The sequence below is a fragment of the Mixophyes fleayi genome, chromosome 2, assembly GCF_038048845.1.
Source record: "Mixophyes fleayi isolate aMixFle1 chromosome 2, aMixFle1.hap1, whole genome shotgun sequence".
NCBI classification, from domain to species: Eukaryota; Metazoa; Chordata; class Amphibia; order Anura; family Limnodynastidae; genus Mixophyes; species Mixophyes fleayi.
The window spans coordinates 172701325-172728336 of NC_134403.1; the positions used below are offsets into that span (position 1 = coordinate 172701325).

At 38.2% G+C, this 27012-nt stretch overlaps 1 protein-coding gene across 1 annotated transcript in view; it reads left to right on the forward strand.

The window, feature by feature from the left end:
- The window catches only part of LOC142139871 (uncharacterized), a 481886-nt gene that overhangs the window by 89635 nt on the left and 365239 nt on the right, over positions 1–27012 (forward strand). The window contains exons 28-36 of the mRNA XM_075197730.1: positions 355–508; positions 2850–3001; positions 4773–4937; positions 5453–5662; positions 8436–8571; positions 10121–10264; positions 17427–17572; positions 20370–20571; positions 23462–23637. Coding sequence (XP_075053831.1) covers positions 355–508; positions 2850–3001; positions 4773–4937; positions 5453–5662; positions 8436–8571; positions 10121–10264; positions 17427–17572; positions 20370–20571; positions 23462–23637 — 1485 coding nt within the window. The remainder of the gene's footprint in view (positions 1–354; positions 509–2849; positions 3002–4772; positions 4938–5452; positions 5663–8435; positions 8572–10120; positions 10265–17426; positions 17573–20369; positions 20572–23461; positions 23638–27012) is intronic.

Below are 27012 nucleotides of genomic sequence, written 5' to 3' on the forward strand. Positions count from 1 at the left end.
GGAGGGAAATGTTCCATATTGGTTAATGTTATATTGTTTTTTATGGCCTCATGAGTTCTCAAGGTCACATTAGTCAAGAAACTCAGGAGTCTCTTCTTTAAATGAAGATTTCTATTGCTCTTCTCGGAAACCAGAGTTCTGGAATACAAGCCATTAAAGGTGTCTTATATGCTGTCATGGGGACCCTAAGCTAATGCCCTGTTTTCTTAAGCTTGATACATTTCATGTCTTGAATACTTTATTCCTCTGTTTCATAACATTATATTAATACCTAATTTCTAAGCTGCTTTTATACTGCACAATATTTTTACTTCACATTATTGCACTGCACTGCTTTTCACTTTCTTTTGACAGTTGACCTTGCCGTTAATAGAAGACCTAAGTAACCCTGCAATGAGGACAAGACACTGGAAACAACTAGTTCGTCATACAGGGGGAATGCTTCGGGTTACTGCAGAAAGCCTAAAAGCAATGACCCTGGGTGATTTGCTTGCTATGGACTTACAAAGTATGTCATCAAAATGACCAGTTGTATTAAATGCATTCCTTGTTAATAGGATGAAAGTAAGGAGGATTGTAAGCACGTTACATAGGGTGTATTCCAACTGGGCTCTGGGTCACTTCAATCTATGTCTTTAAATGTTCTCAGAACATAGTTATAAGCCCATATTTTTGCATCTTAAATATTATTCATGTAAAAAAATAAAGGCAATAACACCAGGTGCTAAGAAGTTGTATTGGACAGTTGTTCAGTTTCCAAAAATGAGGAAAATTCCTGGGACAAAAGATTTCATGGACAATTTTTAAATCTGCGGCTGGTCCCTAGAAATTTAGGACTATTGGCAACAATGGGCCTCATTTAAAATTGCACATAAGTGCATTTGTGTGTTGTAAGTTGTGCATACAATTTGCTTCAATGAACATGCCCATAATTATTATGCTCTTTGTATAAGCGGTGGGTCAGGGGTGTTCGTGTGCAGATGCAACATAGTGAGGGCTTGCAAGACTGAGATTCGTTCTATCTTGTTATTATTATTTTTTTTCGATGTGCATTTTAGGCGATGTATTTTTGTGCATCCATAAGACTGTAAGATTATAAATTGATGATGATGACTACTGACATATGTTTACTTTATTTTACGTTACACACATCCTAAAATATGGGCATCTCAAAATACAGATGTAAAAACATGCATCTTTGCTCATATACAAAAGGTGAATCTTTACATGCTCTAAATGATATTCTATGCCTTTCTCCTTAATACCAGTTACATTAATATCCCCCCAGTTAGTAATAAGCACTTTTGTCAAGGTCCACAAACAATATATACTCTTACTTTTCAAAGGTTAAGCCAGAAATCTATTTTTTGTGAATTTTCTTTCTTCATCTCTTTCATATAATGCATTTTTACCAATTCCTACATTCTGTTTTATCTTAAAAAAAAAGCATATAATTTTAGCAATGTATGCAAACTATATATTTTTATTTTATTCTATAAATGTTAAAGATGAGTGTACCTAATTATATCTTCCAACAATGCTGTGAGGTTTGGTAAGACACTTAGGGCTAGATTTACTAAAGGGCGGTTTTCGGCAAGTTTTCCGGCGGTTTTGAAACTGCCAGATTTACAATAGCCGAAATCCGCTGTCAAAACGGCCAGAAATGACATTTTTCAAAACCACCACTTAACAAACCGCCATCGCGATTTTAACAATGATGAACATACAAACAGCCGGATTTACTAAGCTGGGGCTTTCAAAACCGCCACAAAACAGCCATCCAAACGGCCAAAGTGAAAGAGGTGGTTGCAATAGGCAAGATTGATCTAACAGCTGCTGTTTGAGCTATTTTGCCATTCAGAACATAAGAGAAAGCACCATTGATACTTTAATCATTTGGAAAATCATTATTTATTGATAAAGGGACAAAGTAAATGTAATATTAATATTTTTTTATATATATTTTTTTAAAGGGAAACTATTATAGCATTATATTATGTAGAAAATGTGAATATATAATATTAACTGATAATAATGGTGGATATAATTATTTATGTTGCACAATTTGTCATTACATATTGTCCAAATAATATAATAATTAAATCATTTTATCCCCTTAATATAATGAAAATTTTTTATTCCCTCATAAGTTAATATTTAATTAATTTTGCCCCTTAATCAATAAATAATGATTGCCAACATAATTTAAATGTCAATGGTGCTTTCTCTTATGTTCTGAATGGCAAAATAGTTCAAACAGCCTGTTTAAGCTATCTAGCTATTCTGAAGCAGGTATTAAAACTGTCCTGTCCTGTCTTTTGGATGGTGGTTTTGATGGCAGTTTCATCCAAACCGCCGGCGGTTTAGCTTTTTCAATCCGCCATACATCGCCAGTCATTTTAAATTGAAGCCTCAAGCAGCCCTATAGTAAATGCAGCGGTTTGAACCACTAAACCGCCGGCGATGGGTGGCGGTTTCAAACCGCCACCAAACACGCTTCTTAGTAAATCTAGCTCTTAGGCTTAGGTATTTAACTTACAGATGGCATGATTGGCAGCTTTTTGATGATGTCATCACATCAAGAACTGAAATTCCAAACTATATATTAAAAAGATACTGACATGAGTTGTAATTAGGATGAACATTTCTTGTATTACTTATTTAGTCAACACATTTGCACATATATGCTTAGTATATAAACATGCACATTGTATGTAGAGTCTTTACACTACATTACCATACTGTACCGTAATGATTACAACTTGATAATGAAAGTAGTATTGATAGAAAGCTTGTGAAATATAATACTATAACACGGATTTTGTTAACTATGATGTATAACAAATCAGAACACACAGGTGATGTAAGGACAACTGTGCAGCGAGCAATGCGTGATGTGACCATTGAAAACTCCTTAAAAAACTGTGAAGAAGTCTGGCTGAGCAGAATATTTGACCTTAGTGCTCACAGCAGAGTTATATCAGCCGGAGCTGAAAATGAGGTATGTGAAGATCATGAAATCATGTGCTAAACTATTTAGTGGAAAGTGCATTGGAAAGCAGTTGAGTGATTTAACAGTAACTAGTAGAAAACAGGCCTTTAAGTGTAACGCAGCAGTTGTGCCCTGCACATGTGCTGAAATATGGAAATGACACAATTGCTTACTTCCAGATTACTGGGGACAACTCATTTGATATAAGATACAATAATGGAGATGTAAAAATATTTCCATATGGATTTGACAGCATGAATGTTTAGAGACTGGCGAGTCATCGGCTCTGCAGTCTTTAGTGTAAGCTGAAACTACCTGCCCGAGTGTAGTCTAAAGTAAATATTCAGTCTGTAGTTGATATATAGATTTTTAAAGTTTCTGAGCCCAATAAGTAAATTAGTTTTTTGTGTTTTTTCCATTCACAATAAAAAAAATTCAGATTACATTTCATGGTATTATATATCATGTATAAAACATTAATAAATTATAATAACATACTTGCTTTTTTTAATGTTATTTTTTACTTCATGGCCACTATTGAAAATTAACAGCAGTGAACATGAATATGTATGTATTAAAGCATTATTGCTAGACACTATTCATTTACATCTGGGTTTTTTTCCAATGGATGTTGTGTTTCATTTATGTGCTGATAAAAATCTAACTCTCTGCTTGATGTAGTCCAGAAATAATTGATTGGAAATTGATTGAGTATTTCTACAAAGTACTGGATAGTATCATTAACATTTTGTAGTAATGTGTTTATGAATCATTTCAGGCTCTGCTTTCATGAACATAACTATTTTTGGAGGGCAGAAGACAAATTGCTATGAATTATTAGAAAATAAAACTATTTAATTTAGAAACTGTTCCAAATATGTGAGAGTACTAAAATGTATGCAATTTCTTACTTTAAAAACAATGTATCAACATGAGGATTGCATTAATTACAATACAACATTAAAGACTTAAGCAGGTTCATCTTTAATCTTTGCTTTAATTGGGATATATGTATTTCTCTGAATTTGGCAACTATAAACTGATATATAATTGCACATATTTTACTGTCATTTCCTTGTAATCAAGGTTCACAGTTGTTCTGTGTTTCAGAAGGTGGCTGCTGATTCAGATGTCACAGTATATAATATTTGTAAATAAAAACATTGAGTGGCATGAAAATGTACTAGACCTCAGTGCACTTTCTGTGGTACACAGGTGCTTGCTGGGCTGGGAAGGGGGGGGGGAGAGCAGAGAGGCATCTGGGCTACTTTGGACTGGGTCACTGGGCTACCTGCATTTTTGTTCCTTTAAAATCTTCCTAATAGGCTGAGTCCCCAGGGCCAAAATTTGGCAGCCAGCACATGGTAATGCATCATTTTGTGCATATACAGCTAACCTACATCAATGATGAGTACATTAAATGCTACAATAAAGACTGCTCAATCTGTGTGTAGTTCATGGTGTACAAAGTGGTCTCAATGGCAGAAGCAGCATATGCAGTAATATATGAGTTAATGCGAGGTCATGCATATAAATGCAGTACAGGAACATATCAAATGGATAATAAGGAGGGAAACACCAGCGTCATTGGTTTTAGCAAATATGAATGACAGCTAGCCAGTCCTGGAACTATTCTCATGAACAATTGCTTGGAATACTGTATTTGTGTCGTGGCAAAACATTTGCTTGTCTGTTATAGGATATTATGACTAAAGTCTTCACATATCAGCTTCATACGATCTACCATCTGTTTAAACTTGTGCCATTTGTTTTATTCCAGGAAATTGCAAGTTCAGTGTCTGGTAGTCATTGCACCATAGGCAGGAATTTAAGAACCGGAAAAGGAAGCAGACGGAATAGCAAGCAGTCTGACCGTGGCCTATTGTCAAGAAAAGCAGGCAGAGGAAGCACAATGTCCTTGTATGAATCTCTGAAACATATAGAGGTACATTAGACCAACAGTTCAGAGATATGTTGTATTTTCCATTGCCTAATGTGTAATTACATTCTGATGATCAAACTTCCCTTTTAAGCTGAACCCCTGCTGTGCTTTTGTGGCTGTTGGCAGAGTTTGCACACATAGACCCCTAAGAAAATCTTAATGTAAGCCGTAGTTCTCTCAGGGCAGTTACATCTTTGATTTTTTTATTTGATGTCTGGAAATGGCAGCTACTGAGTTTTTCATTTTTTTATATGAAACATCAACCAAAATGATTTGTTCTTTAATTGTGCCCTGTAGTTATGTATTTAAAGCCATTCAGAATGCACATGATTACTTATTATTTTTTTTTTTAGTAATTATGTTATTGATGTATTAATGCATAACCACAGAAACAGGGTATTTTTATACATGCATAGAATATCATGCTTTGCCTGTTACTATATAATGTACTACTGTTTATAAAATCTGCCATCTCTCTTTACATTAAGCTTTGGTAATTATATAAATGTGCCCATTAGGAGTTTGGCAAAGTTCTGCTCCTGAGAAACACTGACTCTGTATTTGAGGAACTGGAACATCACCAGCTGGTGTTGACTAGTATACAACCCTATGCAGAGGCTGGATCCTTCCTCGATGAAGTGACAAAATGGCAGAAGAAGTTGCAAGTCATTGAGACAACTGTGCAGTTGTGGCTGTCTGTGCAAAACAAGTGGACTCAGCTGGAAGAGGTTAGTAATTCATTATCTCTGCTAATGCAAGTCAGTCCTTGTCCATCAGTGTCCCTTCTCCTTATCTGCTAAGGGTATAAGACAGGGTTTCCCAAACCCAGTCCTCGGGGCTCCCTAACAGTGCAGGTTTTCCGGACCACATGTGACATAATTAGGACCACCTGTGGATCTGTTACAATGTGTCAGTCAGTAATGAATACACCTGTGCTCCAGCAAGCAGATATGGAAAACCTGCACTGTTAGGGAGCCCTGAGGACTGGGTTTGGGAAACCCTGGTATAAGACTTAACTTTGAAAAGTAACCACTTTGAAAAGTATAAACTAATACTTCATGTTTTCATATTGCTAGATACACACAGATATGCAGTGTTAAGGATAAGCATTGACAACAGCTGTATTTTTTGTTTTGTATACATATATGGGCATTTATATTGCCATGCAGCTGGTACTATTTATATTATGGGATATACTGAGCGCGGGCTTAGAGCCACGCATCTGGTACCATATGTAACATGAGATATACAGAGCGCAGGCTTATTTCTACTTTGAAATATATGTTTACTAATAATGTTGTGTATGGTCATAGGTGAATCTAGGCTATGTCAATGTATTTATTCTTACTGAACTTTTTTCTTATTAACAACATTTACAAATCAAATGGAATTGAAAGCATCAAACCCCGCTGAACAATGGTTTACCATTAAGTATGTTTTTGGAAAGTCATCATTTAGTTAACATTTTCTATAAAATACGGAATCATTTGGACACTTATCACCAATGGGTTTTATTATAAATGGTAGGTTAACTGGCTTCTGACAGAATGTACCCTAGTCCTTGTGTGTGAGTAGGGAATTTAGAATGTAAGCTCCAATGGGGGACTGATGTGAGTGATTACATATTCTCTGTACAGTGCTGCGTAATATCACTGTCTTTATATAAATAAATAAATAATAATAAATAATAATAAATGCTTTGTCAAGCTGTAAAGCAGGGTTGTCCGCATGCGGCCCAGCCCGCCTGTAAATGTGGCCCAGCGGTTGTGGCAAGGGGGCAGCGCTGTTAATGAAAAAAATATCCTGCAAAAAAAAAAAAAAAAAATACTTACCTTGCGGTCACGTCAGCTGGCGCTCCGGCTCTCTCCCTGGTCTCCTCCTCCGTGCAGTGCTCGCAGTGCATGTCGGGGGTGACGTCATCACACCCGACATCCATTGCGTAGCGCAGCACAGAGGAGTCACCCGCGTGAACTATCAGCAGCAGTGAAAGATTATCCAGTATCTTATTGTTGTTACTCTGAATTTGGACTTTCTGCACCATGCAGTTATGAACTAGCTGTGTTCTCTGTATGTATCTAATATAAATACTAAGAGATGATTGTATTTTTAATATTTTAAACCATTTTAAATGTGCAGTGCTGAGTAGGGTGAAATTATCACCCACTGTTACCCTCATCGGAGGGTGCTCCATGCAGGGGCGGGCTGGCCCGGGGGGCAGGGGGGCAAAGCCCCCCCGGGCCGCTGGGTCAGACGGCTATTAGGGCCGGGGGGTAGGCCGGCCGGCCGCCACCCGGATGCAAAAAACATAGGTTACCCCCCGCGGCCGCATCTGATGATATCAGATGCGCCCGTGTCAGCGCACAGACGGCCGCATCAAGTGACAGGGGATGCGGCCGCGTCATCAATGACGCGGCCGCATCCCCTGTCATATGAAGCGGCCGCCTGTGTGCCCCCCGGCCATCCCTCTCCCAGCCCGCGCCTGGCTCCATGAGCCATTTTTCCCGCCACCCTATCTTTAAATCTCTGTAGGTTTCTATTAGTCCTCCTGATGCTACCTATATCGGTGACCATTTCAAACTGGTCAATAAAAAAATGATTCATGGGTGCAGAAAGAGAGGAAAAAAAAGTTTTTGGCATTTAATTCCCCGAACCCCACTAAGGGGCAGATGCAGGTAAGTTAAATTGCAGCTGGTAATGGGACTACTGCTTTAATCATGATTCTGCAACAGGTTTCCTAACTTTTCATATGTATCCTTAATATCTGGGTGCCTGTTAACTTTGTTGCATCTCAAAAGAGGTCTGATATATTTTGGCCAAGTGGACAACCAGATGCATTTGAACCATGGCTCTGCACCACTTATACGTTTACAGTAATAGGCTGTTATGTGAAGGGAATGAACAGGTGGCTAAATATAATGGCTTAATAGCTGTGTCCTCCTGCATTCGCTGCGTGACTTTTATAGCCTTGTAGTGAAATCTGCTATAGCTTTGTTTATATGGACCATTGACATCAAGTAAACAGTCACAGTATTGCAGAATACAGTAACTGTGGCCCACTGTCACAGTTACTACACATGTTGTCTTATGTGCAGCATCTTCGCAGTACAAGTAAAATCTTGATTGACCTGGGTACCACTTTTAACAGCCCTCCCTGGCTACAGCTAGTGGTGTAATGGGTAGTCTAACAGCTAGTCTTTACCATATATATTGGTTCTGAATTATCCTTAAAGCTGGATAAGAATTGAATGTATGATTTCCCTTTTACATGTAAGCTGTAATACAGTTAGGTGCAATGGTGGAATTACCATTGGTACTAGTGGAACTATTGGAAGTAGTGAGCTGTGGGCCCTAGTTCACTCCTCTCTGCATTCCTGCATCGGGGCCCACAACTCGCTAGTTCCGTCTCTGGTTGAGTATATAGCTTTCCTTAATATACATACATACAAGGATAAATACAAATACAAATATAAAATATATGTTATATATATTTATTTCACACAGGTGTTTTCAACATTGGCATTTCGTGTGGCGCTGCCCAGAGAGGCCATACTGTTTGCCGATGTGCATCACCATTTTTGCCGGCTTATGAAATCGGTGGAAGAGAATCCAAACATCTTGCAGAACTGCATGCGTAGAGGTTAGTGGAGATGGCGTGCCTATCAGTAAGTTACATAACACAGATACTAGTGAATTTGGACAGGTACCTGCTGTTATTAGAACCTATTTCTTATTCAGAGATGGACACATTTGTGCTTCAAACATAAGCATAAAAAGATGTACGCAAAAAAAGCTTACTTATGTGTACATGTTAAGTCAGATGCGTCTCCAGATGCTTCCAGCTAAAAAAAAAAATAGTATTTGGCCGGGCGTACGTCAGGCATACAAGTGTGTACACTTACGCCTGTCTGAATAGTAAAAGTAAAAAACGCATTTTCTACATAAAATATGCTTAAATGCAAACTTTTCCACATCTGTTATTATTTACCCCTTTAAAATCAATTGAGAATCTTCTTTCATGACATAATCCAAATGGAAATGTAAAATATTAATGTGAATAGATGGACAGCTTGATATACTATCGCCACTATGCTAATGATTTAAGTACTATCAGCAAGAGAGGGCAATAACGAAACATCTAATTTGTAGCTGCTAGCTAGTGCTGCTGATAATCATCATCATCATTGTGTATCTTTGCACCAGCCCTCCAGGAACCTGCAAGAGATACACCTACGAGGCGTAATGGGGAATGTGTCTGTCTAATTATGTTGCAATTTTGTGAACATACCCTTACTATACTCAGCTTATGCTTGCCCTGCCCTGATTGCCCTTGTTCCGGCTCTGCAGAAATAAAGGGAGACATGTCAACAATATTCAAAATTCTATATACATTGTGGACCTGAGTCATTAAGGATAGCAAAGCAAAAAAAAAGGAGTAAGTTTGCTCCTGGACAAACCATGTTACAATGCAAGGGGTGCAAATTAGATTATTATTTTGCACATAAGATAATACTGGCTGCTTTTTCATGTACCACACAAAAGCATGATAGCTTTATTTTTACACTGACATTTAAAGTTGATCTAAGACATGCTCTATCCCAACTATATATCTGTCACCACATTTTATATTTACCTCCCCCTCCAATGCAACATGGTTTTGCCCAGGTGCAAAGTTACTCCCTTTTTATGCTTTGCTCTCCTTAATGACTCAGGCCCAGTATGCGTACACATTGTTGGTTCACATGCGCAGTATGGAAATGCGTATCTTGCACAAAAAAACTGGCATACGTTCAACTATCAATGAGGCCCTAAATGTCTGCTACACTTAAGTAAAGTTAAAGGAATCAGGCATTCTGGAGTCTCTGTCCACCTTTAATGCAGTTAGATATGTTTGGCTAGGGCCTGACTATATTATTGTAGTTAATGATCATTTCTTGCCCATCATGGACTTCTACAGTTTTATAGTGTCTGACAAGGATAGTGTCATGATGTGAGGAAAGACTTGGAGGTTAGTAAGACTGACACTGACAGATATTGGAAGTATTAATGACGTCTTGTTCAGATTATGATTTCAATGGTTTCAAATGCACCTCTTTATGTAGCAAAATTCACAAATATAAATTCTTAATTGCGAATTAGGAGGATGAGTGTCCTCTACCAAGCAATTAATGTAAGATTATTTCCTCCAGGTCTACAGTCACTGCTAGACATGCTAAACTACAAACTCATGCGCTGCCAGCGTGCTGTCCGACTTCACTTGGAGCGTAAAAGACAAGCTTTTCCAAGACTGTTTTTCTTGTCCTTGGAAGAAACACTCAACATTGTGTGCTATGGTAAGTAGTTATGTCATTTCTGAATGTGATGGGACTGTTGATAGCAGGGGAGACGTACTTCAGAATTACACGGGGTACTTGTAGAGAGAAGGTTCATCAGTGCAAAAAAAAATTTGGATGGATGTCTTCTATGTGTTTTCAACTTTACTATTGTATTTGCTTCTTCACTGTTTTAAATAGGTATAGGAATGCACATAGCATATGGAATAGGTATGAACAAATGCTGATCGTCCGGTTATTGCTGAATTCACAGTAGTAGACCGATATATTGAATTGCAAAAAGTTAGTCCAGCTTATCTGTTCTCAGGCAACCGTGTTTCTGAAAATAGCTTAAGAGAATGGTTGTCCATACACTGTAAGCAAATGACCATGCACCTGATACAGGTGTTGTTTGTGTTTCAGTATCCATATAACAACTACTGTACCTGACAAAAGCCACGTTGGTTACGAGGGGAAAAAAACACAAATGTATATGCACAGTGTTTACTGCTGATAGTGGTTAATTCCAAACATCAAAAGGCTCAGTTTTTGTGATTGGCGGATGTAGCTTATATATTTTATATTTAAGAAAAGACATATAAACATAAAATGCTTTAACATATATTTTGTTTTGTAAAAACATGTTTAATAACAGTAACACTCTAACTTCATAGCTAAAACTAAAGGAGTTGGTCAGTCACAAACTTATGGAACATATTTAAGAACATATAAAGAATCGTGGAGATGGGGCTTGTTATCACATTACCCAGTATAAAAATATAAACATGGTGGTGGAAAGATTGTGCTTGATTGGGGAACCCTATTTAACACGTATTGTGGCAGTACCTATACAATACCTATACTGTTATCACAATCTCAGGCTGATCGCTATCTCAGGATGGCGGTACCAGAACAAAAGCATTAAAAAAATGTATTATTCTGGGAGTAAAGCATTAATTTAAAATTCAATAATATTTAAATTAAGGGTTTTTATTAATGTTTAAAAGTGCATGCATACATTTGTGGAGACTACGGGCCAGCATCACTGAGCAATTTTTGTTAAATTGTTGCAATTAACTGATTTTCAAACTCTCTGATGGGGCTCTCAATGACAAATAGGCCCCTAAGCCACATACTGCCCCTTGTGGTAATGAATTTACAGGGACTTACTTTACTTTGTAGCTCCTAACCATCTGTTATTTTACTCCCTGACCTTTATTGTAAGAGTTCTCCAAACTGGAGCATTAAATACAGCACTTTGGTAGCATTTAGATCACTGCAACCACTGTAGCTGCTGTTTTAAAGGAACTTGCCACTGATATTGGTAGTCAGGACAGGGTTGATATCATTGTCAGGGCTGCCAAGAAGAATTCAGGGCCCGGGTACAACAAATTCATGGGGCCCCCCCTCATAGTCAAGTAAGCCCCAAAAATTTTTTGCGACGCCTTACGGCGGCGCAAAAAAATTTAGGTGTATGGTCACACATTCAGGGGCGTGGCTAGCCAAACGGCGGAAAATTTTTGGGAGGTGTGGTCATGCATTTGGGGCCGTGGCAAACGTGCCATTGGGGCGTGGCTAACATCAAAACCACTAGGCTCTCAATTCGCCGGAGCGTCACATATGTTCAAGCACTCCTGACTTTCAGGACATCTACCACCACAGTGTAGTATACAAACAATGCAGTGTGTACACAAAGAGTTCAGTCTTGGCCTACACCTTACATTGGGCACAGCATTCACCAAAAATTGGTATTGTCCCTACTAGAATCACAACATTTCACACACTGTGCTGCTCTCTCCTATCTGTTCTTCTCACTTTCTCCACCTGTGGCTGCTGGTTTCTTTAGTTGTGGCTTGTCCAGATCCAGAAATGTTGAAGGACCTATTTTGAAAAAAAAATGGCTACATTTAGAAAATTACAGCCAGCCCCGGTGTTAAATCAATAGCACTCACAATTAATAATTAGGCCTTCCCCCAGCCCCAACATTAAAATAATACTATTCACATTTAATAAATAAACCTATTTCCCTTCCTGCAAACAGCCCCAGCAATACCTATTTCCCGCAGCCATCACTGCCATTAAATAATTCATAGTCACATTTAATAAATAGACCTCATTCTCCCTAAACTCACCCCAAGATTCAATAGCCCCCAAACCACCCCATCTTAAATTAATAGTCCCCACTATTAAATTGCCTCACCATCACCCTACAAACAAAATAGCGCCCATTAATTAGCCGCCACCTACCTCACACACACTACATTGCAACAAGCCCCCTGTGCCATCACACACACAATACTGTGCCCCTTCATCACAACTACACCGTGCCCCCTTATGCTCACACTGCGCCCTCCATGATGCTTTTCCCCCTTCTTTTTTACTTTGTGCTTCTCTCCCACTTTTTTTATTCCTCTGTTCCTCGCTCCCACTTTTTTTCCTCCTCTGTTCCTCTCTCCCACTTTTTTTTCCTCCTCTGTTCCTCTCTCCCACTTTTTTTCCTCCTCTGTTCCTCTCTCCCACTTTTTTTCCTCCTCTGTTCCTCTCTCCCACTTTTTTTTCCTCCTCTGTTCCTCTCTCCCACTTTTTTTTCCTCCTCTGTTCCTCTCTCCCACTTTTTTTCCCTCCTCTGTTCCTCTCTCCCCAATTTTTTTTTATTACTCTGTGGCTCTCTCCTTTTTTTCCTCCTCTGTTCCTCTCGCCCACTTTTTTTTCCTCCTCTGTTTCTCTCTCCCCTTTCTTTATAGTACTGTCCCTCTCTGTTTTCCTCCCCTTGCCTCTCCGTTTCTTTACTTACCTTTTGTCAACTTCTTTCTTTTCTTTTCTGCTCTTCTGTCTCCTCTTCTGTCTTCTTTCTTCCTGCTGGCTGCAGCGCTCCTCACTGACTGACAGGCGTGACTTGATGACGTCACGCCCGGCAGTCAGTGTGAATGGAGGAGAGGAGGGACACGGTGCCGCGCGATCACGTGAGTATTGGGGTTTTTTTGTTTTTTTTTTCTTCCAGCTCCCAAGAAACCCAAGACCCCCCCCCGCGGGAAAAAAAATAAAAAAAGTTAAAAAAAAATATCGCAAAAGAGAAAAAAAAATAAAAAAAAATAAAATAAAAATTAAATTAGCAGCGAGAGCCCGGCCCGGACCCCCTGGCATGGCCGGGCCCGGGTAAACTGTACCCGCTCCCGCCCCCTCTCGGCGGCCCTGCTCATTGGTAGAAAGCAACATCGTTCCCATATGCTGTCTAATTGAAAGTGCAGTACCAGTAGTCACTGTATTCTGTAGTTTGCATTCTATGGAATTTGGAGCTCATCTTTCAAGGTAATATTGTATGAACAAAGTTCTGTTAGTGATCCAATTGCAATATTTTGCTTAGGAAAGTACATTTAAAAAATATTTAATAGCAGTTTTGAACATCCTCTTTAGGAAAATAAGTGTATATTTAAAAGTAATTAATGTGGGCATGATAAATATTACACACATTTTAATGTACTTAAATCAGTCATTTAAAATTCATGTAGTGCAATATATAATCTAGTATTGTCAAAAGCATATGGCAGGAATCTGTATTGGTGCTTTTCTTAAGTAAGTGTGAGAATTACACAAGTATGTTTAAAACAATAATCCTTATCCCATCTGTCCTTAAACACTTATGCAATTAGTAAATCAGATCTTTTGTACATGGAGGGAGTACAGCATGTGTGGAAGTTTTATGGAGAAATGGTAAAACGGTCAAGTTTCTACATGCAGTACTGCGCTGCCCATGCTAAGCATTATGGGAAATACTGTTCAGCAACTATAGAATTGTCAAGGGTGGCTATTCTCTGCCTTAGAGATGGGTGAATCTGTGATAAACATTCAAATTGTTACATTTAAAATGTACAACATTTTTGGAACAATCACTGCTCTTTTAATACTCTGGTGTAAATATCATGTGCTGTTTATCCTACCCAGAAAGTAAAGTCAACTTTCATGTTGAAGCCTTCACATTCCAACCCAGTAGGTGCTTTTAAATTTTAACTGACACTAAAACCAATCTGTCTGTGATCCAATATCCCTGGTTTATTGTTCTGAGCAGCATGATCTTCATCAAACCGCACATATTTTATTCCTTCTGTGCGCTCTCCCAGCATTTAATTCACTCTTGTTCTTAAGCATGGCCATAAATAAAGCATCACAGGCATTTTAGGTCACTGCGGAGTTACATATGTTAATTTGTAATTCAGGATGTTTCACTGCTCAGCATTTGCAGCATATTCCCGCTAGCCTCTTCTGTTGGATTCCAACATCAAACTCTGCATATGCACAAACAACAGCTGATGGTATCAGCGGGGCAACAGAACGCTACAGCTTGTTCACAGTGGTGATCTGTCAGTCACAATACTTTATCTTTCAATCTAGTATTATTATCAACAATGGGATTCTGTCAGTTATACTGTTCCATCTTTATAACATTATTATTAATGATAAGGATATCTTACAGTATTTTATTATTGAATTGGGACTCTAATAAATGGTGCTACACAGTTTCAAAACTACAGAGCTGACTGTGAGTGTTTATGTTTTTAATTAGGACTTTGCGCAAAACTACATTGGCTGTAGAAATCTATTTTAAATAAAATAATTTATACTTAATCTCAAATTTCCCTCATTTTGCCTAGGCTAAACAAGTTGTGCCAGTGATGAAAAGTGTTACATTCAGCTTTGCAGCCCATGTTTCAGTTTTTCAATTAAAATCCATTCCGCTTTAAAGGATAGCTAAAACTCTAACATGATTTTGACAGTTTTTCTTAATCCTTAATATTAATGAATTCGGCATTGACCATTCCCTTCTGCAGTCTGCTGCTGTTCAGATAGGGAGCTGGCTGTCACTGAAACATTGTTTTGTTATATTTACAGTCATATGCACTGCTTGTTAACACTAGAGATGGTCACTGACCCCCGTGTTTTGGTTTTGGTTTTGGTTTTGGATCTGGATTACCTTCGTGTTTTGGTTTAAAAATCAATGTTTTTGTGCATAAAATAACCTAATTTAATGCTCCACCTGTTTCTTGGATAAGTAAGGTAATTCTAAAGCTAATAAATTAGGAAGAAAATAGTTTAATCCCTGGTAGGCCGTCCTTAATTCTCCACACAAACCTGGTTGTCTTCCTCTTCATCTTTGCCTATTGGCAATGCAGCCATCGTCTTTGGGTGTATATTACACCCTCCACTTGTAGTTGAATAGAAAAAAAAGCAGCCTGCATAGACTGTGGAATTAGAAAGTAAAAATAAATGGACCACGGTAGTTTGGTATCTGTCTGCATCAGACCCCTCTCCACTAGGAGTAAAATAGTAAACGATTCAGCCGTTATAGTGTCTAGAATATAAATAGAAATTGAGAAAGGCAATTTGGTATCTGTCTGCATCATAATCATCAACATCATCATTAGTGTCCTCGTCGCCTACACAAATCTCCCCCTCATCCTCTTCTAATTCAAAAGTGGCATCCTCAATTGGTGTATCACCGGCTACACTCGGGCTGTTCAGACACACATCAGCAGAACTGCTGAAAGGGCCCTTCTTTATGGGTACACTAACAGAATGCTCACGATTAGACATACCACTGGTGGATGGACTCTCCACAGGGATTGGTGTCATTTGTGAATCAGAGCAAACATTATCCTCTAATGCCTTACTGTTATCTTGCAGCTCCGCTTTGACGCGTAACAGTAGTTGTGCACCACTTGTAGGCTCAGTAACATTTTTGGATCTGGCACTAATAGAGAAAGGCGAAGGCCTCATTCTCTCTTTGCCACTGCGTGTGTAGAATCGCATGTTGGCAATTTTTTTTTTTATCGGCACTTAACTTTTCCTCAGTTACACTTCTTTTTTGCTTCAACACAGTAAAAAATTTTTGGGGTGTGTTTTTTTTAATGATTTCAAAACACTGTGTAGTTTGACATCGCCTTTCCCAGATGACGTACTGGGAACACTACCATCAGGACTGGTGACAGAACCTGGTTGCTCATTCTGCTCATATGTGGACTGCTTTGAATCCATTCTAAGCCCAAAGCACTTGTAGTGCTAAAAATTATTTGGTAGATACTGCTGACAGATAGTAATTTTGACAGCCAGAAATATTTATGCACAATTATGGGGAACACCCCAAAAGCACTGTGGAGTGCTAAAAATTATTTGGTAGATACTGCTGACAGATAGTAATTCTGACAGCCAGAAATATTTAGGCAAAATAATGGGGGACACCCAAAAAGCACTTTGAGTGCCATATATTGAAAAAAAAACCAAACTCCTCTACCCTCCTCTCTTCTCCTACTCGGCTCGGTACTCGGATACCCAAAGTTCGGGTGGGTTCGGTTCTCGGGGAACCGAGCCCGCCCATCTCTAGTTAACACTCTTATCTCCCTTATTTTAGAGAACAGACCTCCCTTAACCGTTTTTTAACTCCTACATATATGCTCTGGGAATGTTCCATTAATAAATGTAGAAATAATAATAATCAATAATCATAATCATATTTTAATATTATTGCTATTGTTTGGTAATACCCGGCATTGAATTATTACTGTGTTTGTTCCCAATTGTAAAGTGCTGTACCGTATGCTCATACTAAATAGATACATGTTGATAATAGGATGAATATACATTTTGATTATTGTGACTGCTGGCTACACATTTGTACAGTATGCTGTTGTTAATAGCATATACCATTTAATACATTAAACAAACTTAGTACTATTCAATCAGTGCCCTTCAATTTATGACAGTGTGTGCTAACATGATTACATAGGCGGAAGTTTAGGTCTAAGGGGCCGATTAATTTCTGCCGCGAATAACGCAGTGTTAACAGTATTACCTTTAATACAGTAATTTTAACCTGGATTTCATCTCGCAGCTCAGGGAGCCGTGAGTAAAAATCCAGTTTTGAGATTACCATATTAAGGGTAATTATGCGCAGTTTTACCGTATTAACGGTAAAACTGCTAACGCCGCGTTATTCCCGGCAGAATTCAATCGGCCGCTAAATGTCAAATTCATTGTGGTCTGTGTTTGGACAATGACCCGTAGGCCAACTACCCAATGGGCTAGGATGTCACTGGCAATAAAATGCACTTTTTGGGATATATGATGAGGTGTTACTTTTAAAACATGAATTGATAACAAATATTAATGTAGTTTTCTCTTCTTGTAACAGGTTATGATCTGGATGTTTTAAGTAACTATATAGTAAAGATATTTCAGCATGTGCATAGTCTTATTTATCAAGCCAGTTCTGAACAAGAGTCCCACCATATTTTGGGAGTGAGAAGCTTTTTAGGAGAGGAGCTAAATCTTGTCAAGGTGAGTGAAACATCCCTTTACTTATTGCATACATTGGATAGGAGTATAATATGAGAATAATATTGATCAGCATTATATTTGTTTAACAGGGCTTTCTAGTGTTTTCTTGTAAGTTACATGAAACATAAAGATTCAAACAATGAAAGTACAAAGATGTGCTTAAGACAAGGGCGAAGTAATGGTTTGCCATAATAAAGTAATTAATATCACTATTGGAAAATATTTATACACTTCTCCAGTGTTAAACGTGAATCAAGAAATTTTAATCACATGGATAAACATTTATTTAAAAGAAAATTTATAAAACAAATAATATGGAACTTCCAAATATTAATACATTGTCCAAAAGATGTAGAAACTTAAAATCTAATAAATATAAGCCACTGGTTACCAAATAATAAATGGAATCATGCATAACTTATTTTACTTAATTTTACAAAACAAATGTGCCTTAATACTCAATAAATCAGTAAGTATCATCATTATCATCATCATCATTATCAGTTTTTTATATAGTGCCACTAATTCTACAGCCTGTACAGAGAACTCATTCACATCAGTCCCTGCCCCATTGGAGCTTACAGTCTAAATTCCCTAACATACATACACATAGACAGACAGAGAGAGAGACTAGGGTCAATTTTGATAGCAGCCAATTAACCTACCAGTATGTTTTTGGAGTGTGGGAGGAAACCCACACAAACACAGGGAGAACATACAAACTCCACACAGATAAGGCCATGGTCGGGAATAGAAATCATGACCCCAGTGCTGTGAGGCAGAAGTGCTAACCACTAGACATGTAAAAACAATCAAAATATTTGCAATTAATCAATGGAAAAATATAAATCTTTTTATAAATTCCATGAATAAAGTAAGGTTTTATTCAGTAAATATAAATTAAATCGACAAAGTATGATAGCTGTATATGGTCAGTTGCTTAAAAAGATGTCTTTTGCCATCATTGATAAGCTTCCTCAAACACACTAAGTTACATAGTAGTGTGGGTGGACCTTAAACCTGAATGGATTGGAATAGTATATGGGCAGACTGACAGTGCACCTGGAAAACAATAAATACAAGTACAAAGTGTACGTGGAGTGGTGCTCACACCAATGACACAGATTGGAGTAATTTTTAAAATAAATTGTCTTGTTATCATAAGGTATACATTTACCAATTTAGTTTTTCCTTATTTGAAACATACTTATTAACTTAGCTATGTGACTTTTTGGGGTCAATATCTATTTGTATTTCTTGCAAATATCAACTAACTTATTTCATTCCTATTAGTTTGACTATTTTTATATTAATGTTTTCCACAGATGCGTTACAGCTGTGCATCTTTTTCTAATCGCCAAAAGCAGATTTTAAGTGATTTGTTATTTACAGCTATTAGATTTACATGATATTTATTAATTGAACACTTATTTATTTATTTATTTTTGACTATTAACTTATTTTATTCATTAAATTTATATGAACATTTAGATTTTTTCACTGAATGCAATTAGAGTTTATGAAAGGTTGATCTAGAAGGACCTGTGTATTTTTTCACCTTCACTATCTAATAATAAGGCTTAGATATCATTGTTTATTACATTCCCCAATTTCCACTTTTAACATTATCACAATTGGAGGACTACAGATTTCTATTCATTTAAAATACACTACTGATGTCTTCAGAGAAATATGTAAAACATTCCTACTATGTATGTATATTATCATTAGAATGATATAAACTATTTTAGACACAATCTAGGGGTAAATGTATCAATATGCGGGTTCTTCAACACCCGCGTGTTCAGCCTCTTCCGTGATTAAATTTCAAGCGGCGCTGCATTGTAAAGGGTTAACTTCCCTTTACAATGCAGCGCCGCTTGAAATTTAATCGTGGAAGAGGCTGAACACGCGGGTGTTAAAGAACCCGCATATTGATACATTTACCCCCTAGTGTATATTAGAAAGGCATAAATGTAGACAGCCATTTCTTACTTATATGACTGAAATGGTTTAAAACAAGTTTTGTGAGGGATAAATAAATATCTGCTTCCTTTTACCCTCCAAGTATAATATTTTGCCACCTGTTTTTCCTAAAGGTACCTTTAGGAAAAACAATATCCTGTTTACACATCTATTTATTTTATGTTAGTACCACATAAAGAGAATGTATTATAAAATTATTTATTAAACTTTACCTCTCGGTGAAAGAAGGACTCATGTACATTAATAACTACATATTACACACATACATGATGTTTAAGTAATTCTTCTATTTTAGGGTGTTCAAAGTAGTGTATGCTATAGAGCATGGATATATTTCAGTTAATAGTATGCTGATCTTATTTTTTAAAGGTTGAGTCTGCAAACTGGGCAATTATATAGACAACAAATTAAGTGTGACAACTAATATTTAGTTTCATTATTAAACAGAGCCATTCCAAATCTCACCAATTACAATCAAGACATGATTAGGCAAAGTTATTTAACAAAAGGTAATCTTAGCAGTTTATTGACATTTGCATAACTAAAAATGCAACTCCAGTGCATTTAATGCAATAAACTTCAAATAACTAATCTATGATTGCTGTATTTCTGTTTTGGATAAAATCTGGAGAAAGCCTTAGACACAGCATTTGCACTACTTTGTCTATATAGTGTTGATATTTTAGTAAACACTTAACTTACATAATATAAAGTTCTGCTGATCAAAGGAGATGCCTGTATGACCAACTTAGTGAGATGCTCATAAAAGCTCCTGACCAGTGTCTGGCTGGTAACTTGCTTTCTGTTGCAGCCTCTTGAATGCAGCGGCCCTGTGGAGATTTGGCTGCCACAGCTTGTAAACAGCATAAACGCTTCCCTTCAACATCAAGTGTCGGCAGCAGTGGACACCAACATCGTTACCACAAGAAGAAAAGAGATACATAGTGCCGGGGCACGGCGGGTGGTGATAAGCAAAACTGTTTCTACAGAGGAAGCTGCAGCAGACAAGAGAAGTAAGCAGTATTTATTCTGGTGCTGCAAATAAACAATGAAGATTTTTTACTATTTCAAATAATTTCAGTAGTAAATTTAGAGCAGTGTCCACTGTGACTTTTAATAACACATCACAAAATCTGATGTGTTTGCAGTTATATGGCTTTGTACAACAGATGGTACCCGTAAGATCACCAATGATAGCTTTTCAATACCAGGATTCAGGTTTAGTTAAACTCAATTTAGCTAAATGCTGAACCAAATTATGGATTATGTGATTCCCTACTAACAACACTTTGTGAAAAATATTCTTACAGTATGCATGTACTTTATTTGACTCTACACATTGCCCACTGTCCACTACATATAGCAGATATTGTGGTGTTTATTATTTATTGATTAGGTATGAAATGTTCTCAAACCTTTAACCTATCCAGAAGATTTTATTCAAATAATCACTTTGAAACAGAGGGACTGATTTAGAGTAGGTCCAATTCTATAGCCCAAACATACCTGGTAAAGTCTCGGCCTAATGTGTGTATCTTGATTTGCAGGTTTTTTAAGATAAAGTGTAAGTACTGTAACAAATAACTCATTATTTTTAGGGATGTGCACCGGCCACTTTTAGTGTCTCGTGTTTTGTGTTTTGGATTCGGATTTGCTTGAGGTTTTGGGTTCGGATTTGTTTCGCAAAACACCTGCTGTTTTTGGGTTTATTTTCACTCCTACGCTATTATTAACATCAATAACATTCAATAACAATCATTTCCACTAATTCCCAGTCTATTCTGCAGAATCAGTGAACTTTGTAATATTGCAGTACCAATGGACTTATACTGCAGGATTGTTTTTGGATATTTTTTTTTAATTTCTTTTTTTTATAACTTTTTTAAAAATTTTCGTGCTGTGCTGTGCTGTGCTGGGCTGGGCTGTGCTGGGCTGTGCTGTGTCCTTCTAAGGGCATTGTTATTTCCCCAGCACAGCACAGAACTGAACAGCACAAGATATAGCAGGACAGAGGACCACCTAAGACACCCTCCCTCTACCCTGATCAATGCCCGAGTGAAGATGGCGGCGACTAGCGGGGAATTTATAGGATCCGAGTATCGCGAGATCCGACAGCGGGATTATGACTCAGAGCCTCGGTTTCAGTTTTGCAATTGGCGGGAATACCCGGATCTGTCTCGGATCCGGCTCGGATTGGCAACGTTCGGGTGGGCTCGGATTTCAGATATCCGAGCCAGCTCATCTCTAATTATTTTCCTCCTAAATTCATAGTGAATCTTGTTTTATTCTCTCATTTACTAATCTAGTATTAATCCAGTAGGGGACAAAAACAAACCCTGATAGTAAGACGAGAAATTGCTCCTAGAGGAGCCGCAAATCAAATGTCCAGATCTGAGTCATGCACAAAGTTTATAGTGCAATGTAACCCAAAAAAGGTGTTTTGAAAATGTGTGGACTTGTCCTCATTTTTACCTTATTAGGAATAACTCGAAAAATACATCAGCAAATGACAGGAGAAAATAGTCTCCCAGAAATTATTCCTCTAAATGCAAAATACTAATGTAGCTCCTAGTGTTTGTTCACACGTGTTCATGATACGCTCTATTTCTCCCACTGAGTGTATCATAAACACATGTGAACAAACATATATATATATACCCTATTTGCTGGCGTATAAGACTACTTTTTTGCCCTGAAAAACATGCCTCCAAGTGGGGGGGTCGTCTTATACACCGGGTCCAGTATCGCGCGGTATACAGTGCGGCCGCGGCGGGTCATCGGCGTGGCTGCGGCGAGCATCAGCAGCGATACAGGGGTGCCAGCCTTTTTGGCGTGACCGGCCCGTTCTGCTGACAGGGAGGGCAGACAGGGAGCAGGGACCAATCCAATCAGGCTTTTTATACAGCCAACAGCCAACCACAGAACTGCACCATTGTACAGTACAATACAGCATAGAAAATGTCCAGCAGTCAAACCCCTATCAACCCTATCATGGCACCAGCAAAAACAAAGAAATATGATGCAAGTTTTAAACTTAAAGTTGTAAACTTTGCCAGGGAACATAATAATTGTGCTGCTGCAAGACAATATGGAGTAACAGAAAAGATGGTTCGGGACTGGAAATCAAATGAAAAAGCATTAAAGATTATGCCAAGGGGTAAGTGTGCACTTGCTCTCTCCCTCTATTTGTTATCTTCCTTCTATCATTGACTAGTGAATTACGTTTAATAAACTTGCACTGTTTTATGTTTACTGTACATGTTTGAATGTTTGATAACATACAGCCTTGTGACAGTTTTCCTGCATGTCATAAGCATTCGAATACAAATTAACATGTTGAAATCAAATCTGATGTTCTTTTACGTTTTATTTGGTGTGTGGAAGGTGTGCGGAAGAGGGGGTAGTCTTATACGGCGAGTATATAACAAACTCTATATTTTGAGTGGAAATGTTGGGGGTCGTCTTATACGCCCAGTCGTCTTATACGCCGGCAAATACGGTATATTAATTCGGTTGATTGGCTTTGGACTAAATTGGCCTAGTGTGTTTATATAAATTTATGGGCTTGCAGTAGGGGAGTTGAATTGTAATCTCTGGGAAAGAGACTGATGTGTGTGAATAAGCTTTATCTTTATATCACATAATAATAATAATAATAATAATAATAATAATACTATATGTCCAAGCTTTAAGTTGTATTCTCTAGTTGTGTAGATTTTCAACTCTCTGTTTCAGAGTGCTTTTTTCTGGTGTTTTCACATGTCCTGTGAGAGCCATTACCTTGTTTTTACACATAACCAAATATAAAGTATGCTACCTGTAAAATCTGCCTTGTGTGCCTCCAAGCTATATGTCCTGTTGTGTGGGGTTGTACTTGATTCACAGTTACTTTGTAATTTTCAGAAATTAGTGCATCCTCAATAGAAGAAAAGTCATTCATAGGATCTGGGCATGGCGAGAGCCAGGAGTCCAAGCACTGGGTCCTGAATACACTGAGTGATGTGGCTTACCTCTCCACTCAGATTAAGTTCTCCCGAGAATATAGCAGAAATGATGAACACAGAAATACAACTTTGCAGGTATTCAAGTTTGTAACCTCTTGTCTTATTTACTAATATAACTACATGTATACTTATCTAAATGTTAGTATGAATTTGGCAGCACAGTGGCCTAGTGGTTAGCACTTCTGCTTCACAGCGCTGTGGTCATGAGTTAAATTCCTGACCATGGCCTTATCTGTGTGGAGTTTGCATGTTCTCCCTGTGTTTGCGTGGGTTTCCTCCGGGTGCTCCGGTTTCCTCCCACACTCCAAAAAACATACTGGTAGGTTAATTGGCTGCTATTAAAACTAATTGGCTGCTATCAAAATTGACCCTAGTCTTTGTCTGTCTGTCCCCCTCTCTGTCTGTGTGTGTGAGTGTGTGTCTATATTAGGGAATTTAGACTGTAAGCTCCAAAGGGGCAGGGACTGATGTGAATGAGTTCTCTGTACAGCGCTGCGGAATTAGTGGCGCTATATAAATAAATGATGATGATGATGTTTGAATTTGTCACTATCAATGATAAAATCAGATAAATGCCCTCCCTTCCTCTGCTTGTCATTTATTTCACAACTGAAGACATATTTACATTATTGTCATTAATTTTATTATCATTATTATTATTATTATTACCATTTATTTATATAGTGCCACTAATTCTGCAGCGCTGTGCAGAGAACTCACATCAGTCCCTGCCCCATTGGGGCTTACAGTCTAAATTCCCTAACACACACACACACACACACACACACACACAGAGACAGACACAGACTAGGGTCAATTTTGTTAGCAGCCAATTAACCTACCAGTATGTTTTTGGAGTGTGGGAGGAAACCGGAGCACCCGGAGGAAACCCACGCAAACACGTGCAGAACATACAGGCCATGGTCAGGAATTGAACTCTTGACCCCAGTGCTGTAAGGCAGAAGTGCTAACCACTTAACCACCATGCTGCCCCATATTAACCATATTTGTGACAAATAAGATAAATGTGCAGGGGTACAAAGTACCTCAGAGACAGCAGCATTAAAAAAATCACATACCTTTAGATGTGTATGTCTTAGGACTTACCAGTCTCACAACTTTTCCAGTTTTTCTTTAGTAACTGCTTCTCCATATAGACTTCCCTTTTTCACCACACAAGAGAGAGATTAACCGCAGCTAATGATATGTACATGAGTAAATTGCAAAACCCTACTAGGAATAGATGTCAACATAGCACTTCTCACTTGCAGATTTTTTTTCAAATCCCCAGAAAGATTTTCCACTAACTCTTTTGGATAAAAATAGGGAGGTTTCCCCCTTGAGAACAGACACCTGAAATATTGTAGTGATCACATTCGAGAATTGTGGGGAATATGTCTTCCCCCTCTATGACTTTTTGGGTTGTGACTTCCAGCTAAATATATCTCTAGGTAAAATTAAAAAAAGCAGAATTTGTTTACAGTATATAGTGTGTTTTATTCACTTATCATCCAGAGCAGTACGTGTTGTTATGTGCGTATTGTCGCTAACCAATAACGATTGTCGAACCTCGATTTGTGTTTCCAACGCACAAAGATTTATTCGCAATAAGTGGAAACAAATATGCTCAAGCGAAGTAATAGTAAATACAGCCGTTACTTATCGCAGGCGCTCTGGATCCAGTGCAGTCATTCAATCCTGAAGTCTGGGGACAAGATGTCTGCACTCTGGATCACAAGCTGCTGCTTATATACACAATCAAATACAGTAATACAATGAAGATGGTATGGCTTGCATCTATTGGTCCGGGTCTCAGGAATGTCCAAGGGGTCGTCAATTATTGGCTGGTTCATCCTAAGGAATCCAAAGGAGGGGGTCCTCTCTGCAGGGGGTATGCTCTGCTCTTCCCGCCAGAATTCCTTAGTCTTAAGTAGTTCATAATTCTCTATCATTCATAACTTGCGTATGCACTCTGCGATTCCCTCGCAGAGTGAACCAAACAGTAGGATATGTAACAAGGTTCATTATGATACCACTCATGATGTTATTCCTGTAACCCGTTCTGTGTATTTCACTAATATGCATGTAACTCTGACATAACATATAAATACTACTATATTTCGACATAACTGACTATGTGTTGCAACTACCAATAATGTGTACTATTTTATAAGTATGCGTGTTAGTGCGAATGTATGGTAAAAGACCAATTGCTGTTGCTGCCACGTGTAGTGGATGCGTACGCCCTTTCACGCCGTAGCGTGCCCTTGTACGTCGATGCGTACCGTATGCATCTTTTCAGACAAAGACAACCAAGTTTGCTAGACTTTAATTGAAATGACTTTATCCAATTTGCTGACTTCGACAGTTCCACCCTTTGATAGTGTAATAAACTATCACCCAATCACCGTTTCAAGTTCAGGATTATACAATACTTCTTCACAGACCATGATCTCGGTATCTGGTACCACCCTTTCCGTCTCTTTCTTAGTGTTACTCCCATGAGACCGTTTTCCACACTTCAACACAGTAGGAACACATTTGACAACTAAACCAATTGCTAAGATGACACCCAGTATAAGGAGAAGGAGCTTACCTACACTAGCAACCATTTCCTGTACCCACTCCCCCAGACCGGAGAACCATTTTGCTGGGTTCAACCATGAGAACCAACCCGCCACCTTTTCCCCGACCTCATATAACGAAGAATTATGGCTCTTTCGAAATTCCCATTTCAGCTGCAAAATTTCATCCATCTTCCGGTCTATAACCTCTTTAGGGTCTTCCGTATTATTAGTAATGTACGTGCAACATTTGACACCGAACTGGGTGGCCAGTGTCACACAGTACCCACCAGTAATAGAGGTGAGATAATTTAGTACCAGTCTATGTTGCACCAACTCCTTCTTGTACGCTTGTAGCTCCCTTCCAGTATACCTGAAAGTGTCATCATACATCTCGGTGATATTATCTATTAATTTAGCTAGGTCTTGGATATATTTAAAGTTTAATGTTCCCCGAGCGGTCCTGGTGAGATCTAGAGCAACCATAACTTGGAAACCAGCAGTTTCACTAATCAATTTTGTAGCTATGGGTTCCTCACCAGGAATCATATTTCTCTTGCCACGGTGTTCATACTGTGTGTGTATGTATGGTGGTGATGTAGTCTTGTGAATATCTACCATTTCTTCATGAGTAATAGTCATGATTTCAGGAACCAGTTTAGCTAAGAAACACAAGCCCTTGGAACTCGGAGTCACCCAGGAATAAGCTTTCCTCCCACAAACAAAATACACATCATCAGGGAGAACATAAGGAACAGTATGCCCATGAATTATATCACACAGAGTTTTGATAAAACTACCCATGCCTAGTGTCTCCATCTGCTCTAGACACGTGTCGGCATTAATGATATTTTCACATTTATCTGTAGAGACTTTTCCAATAGAT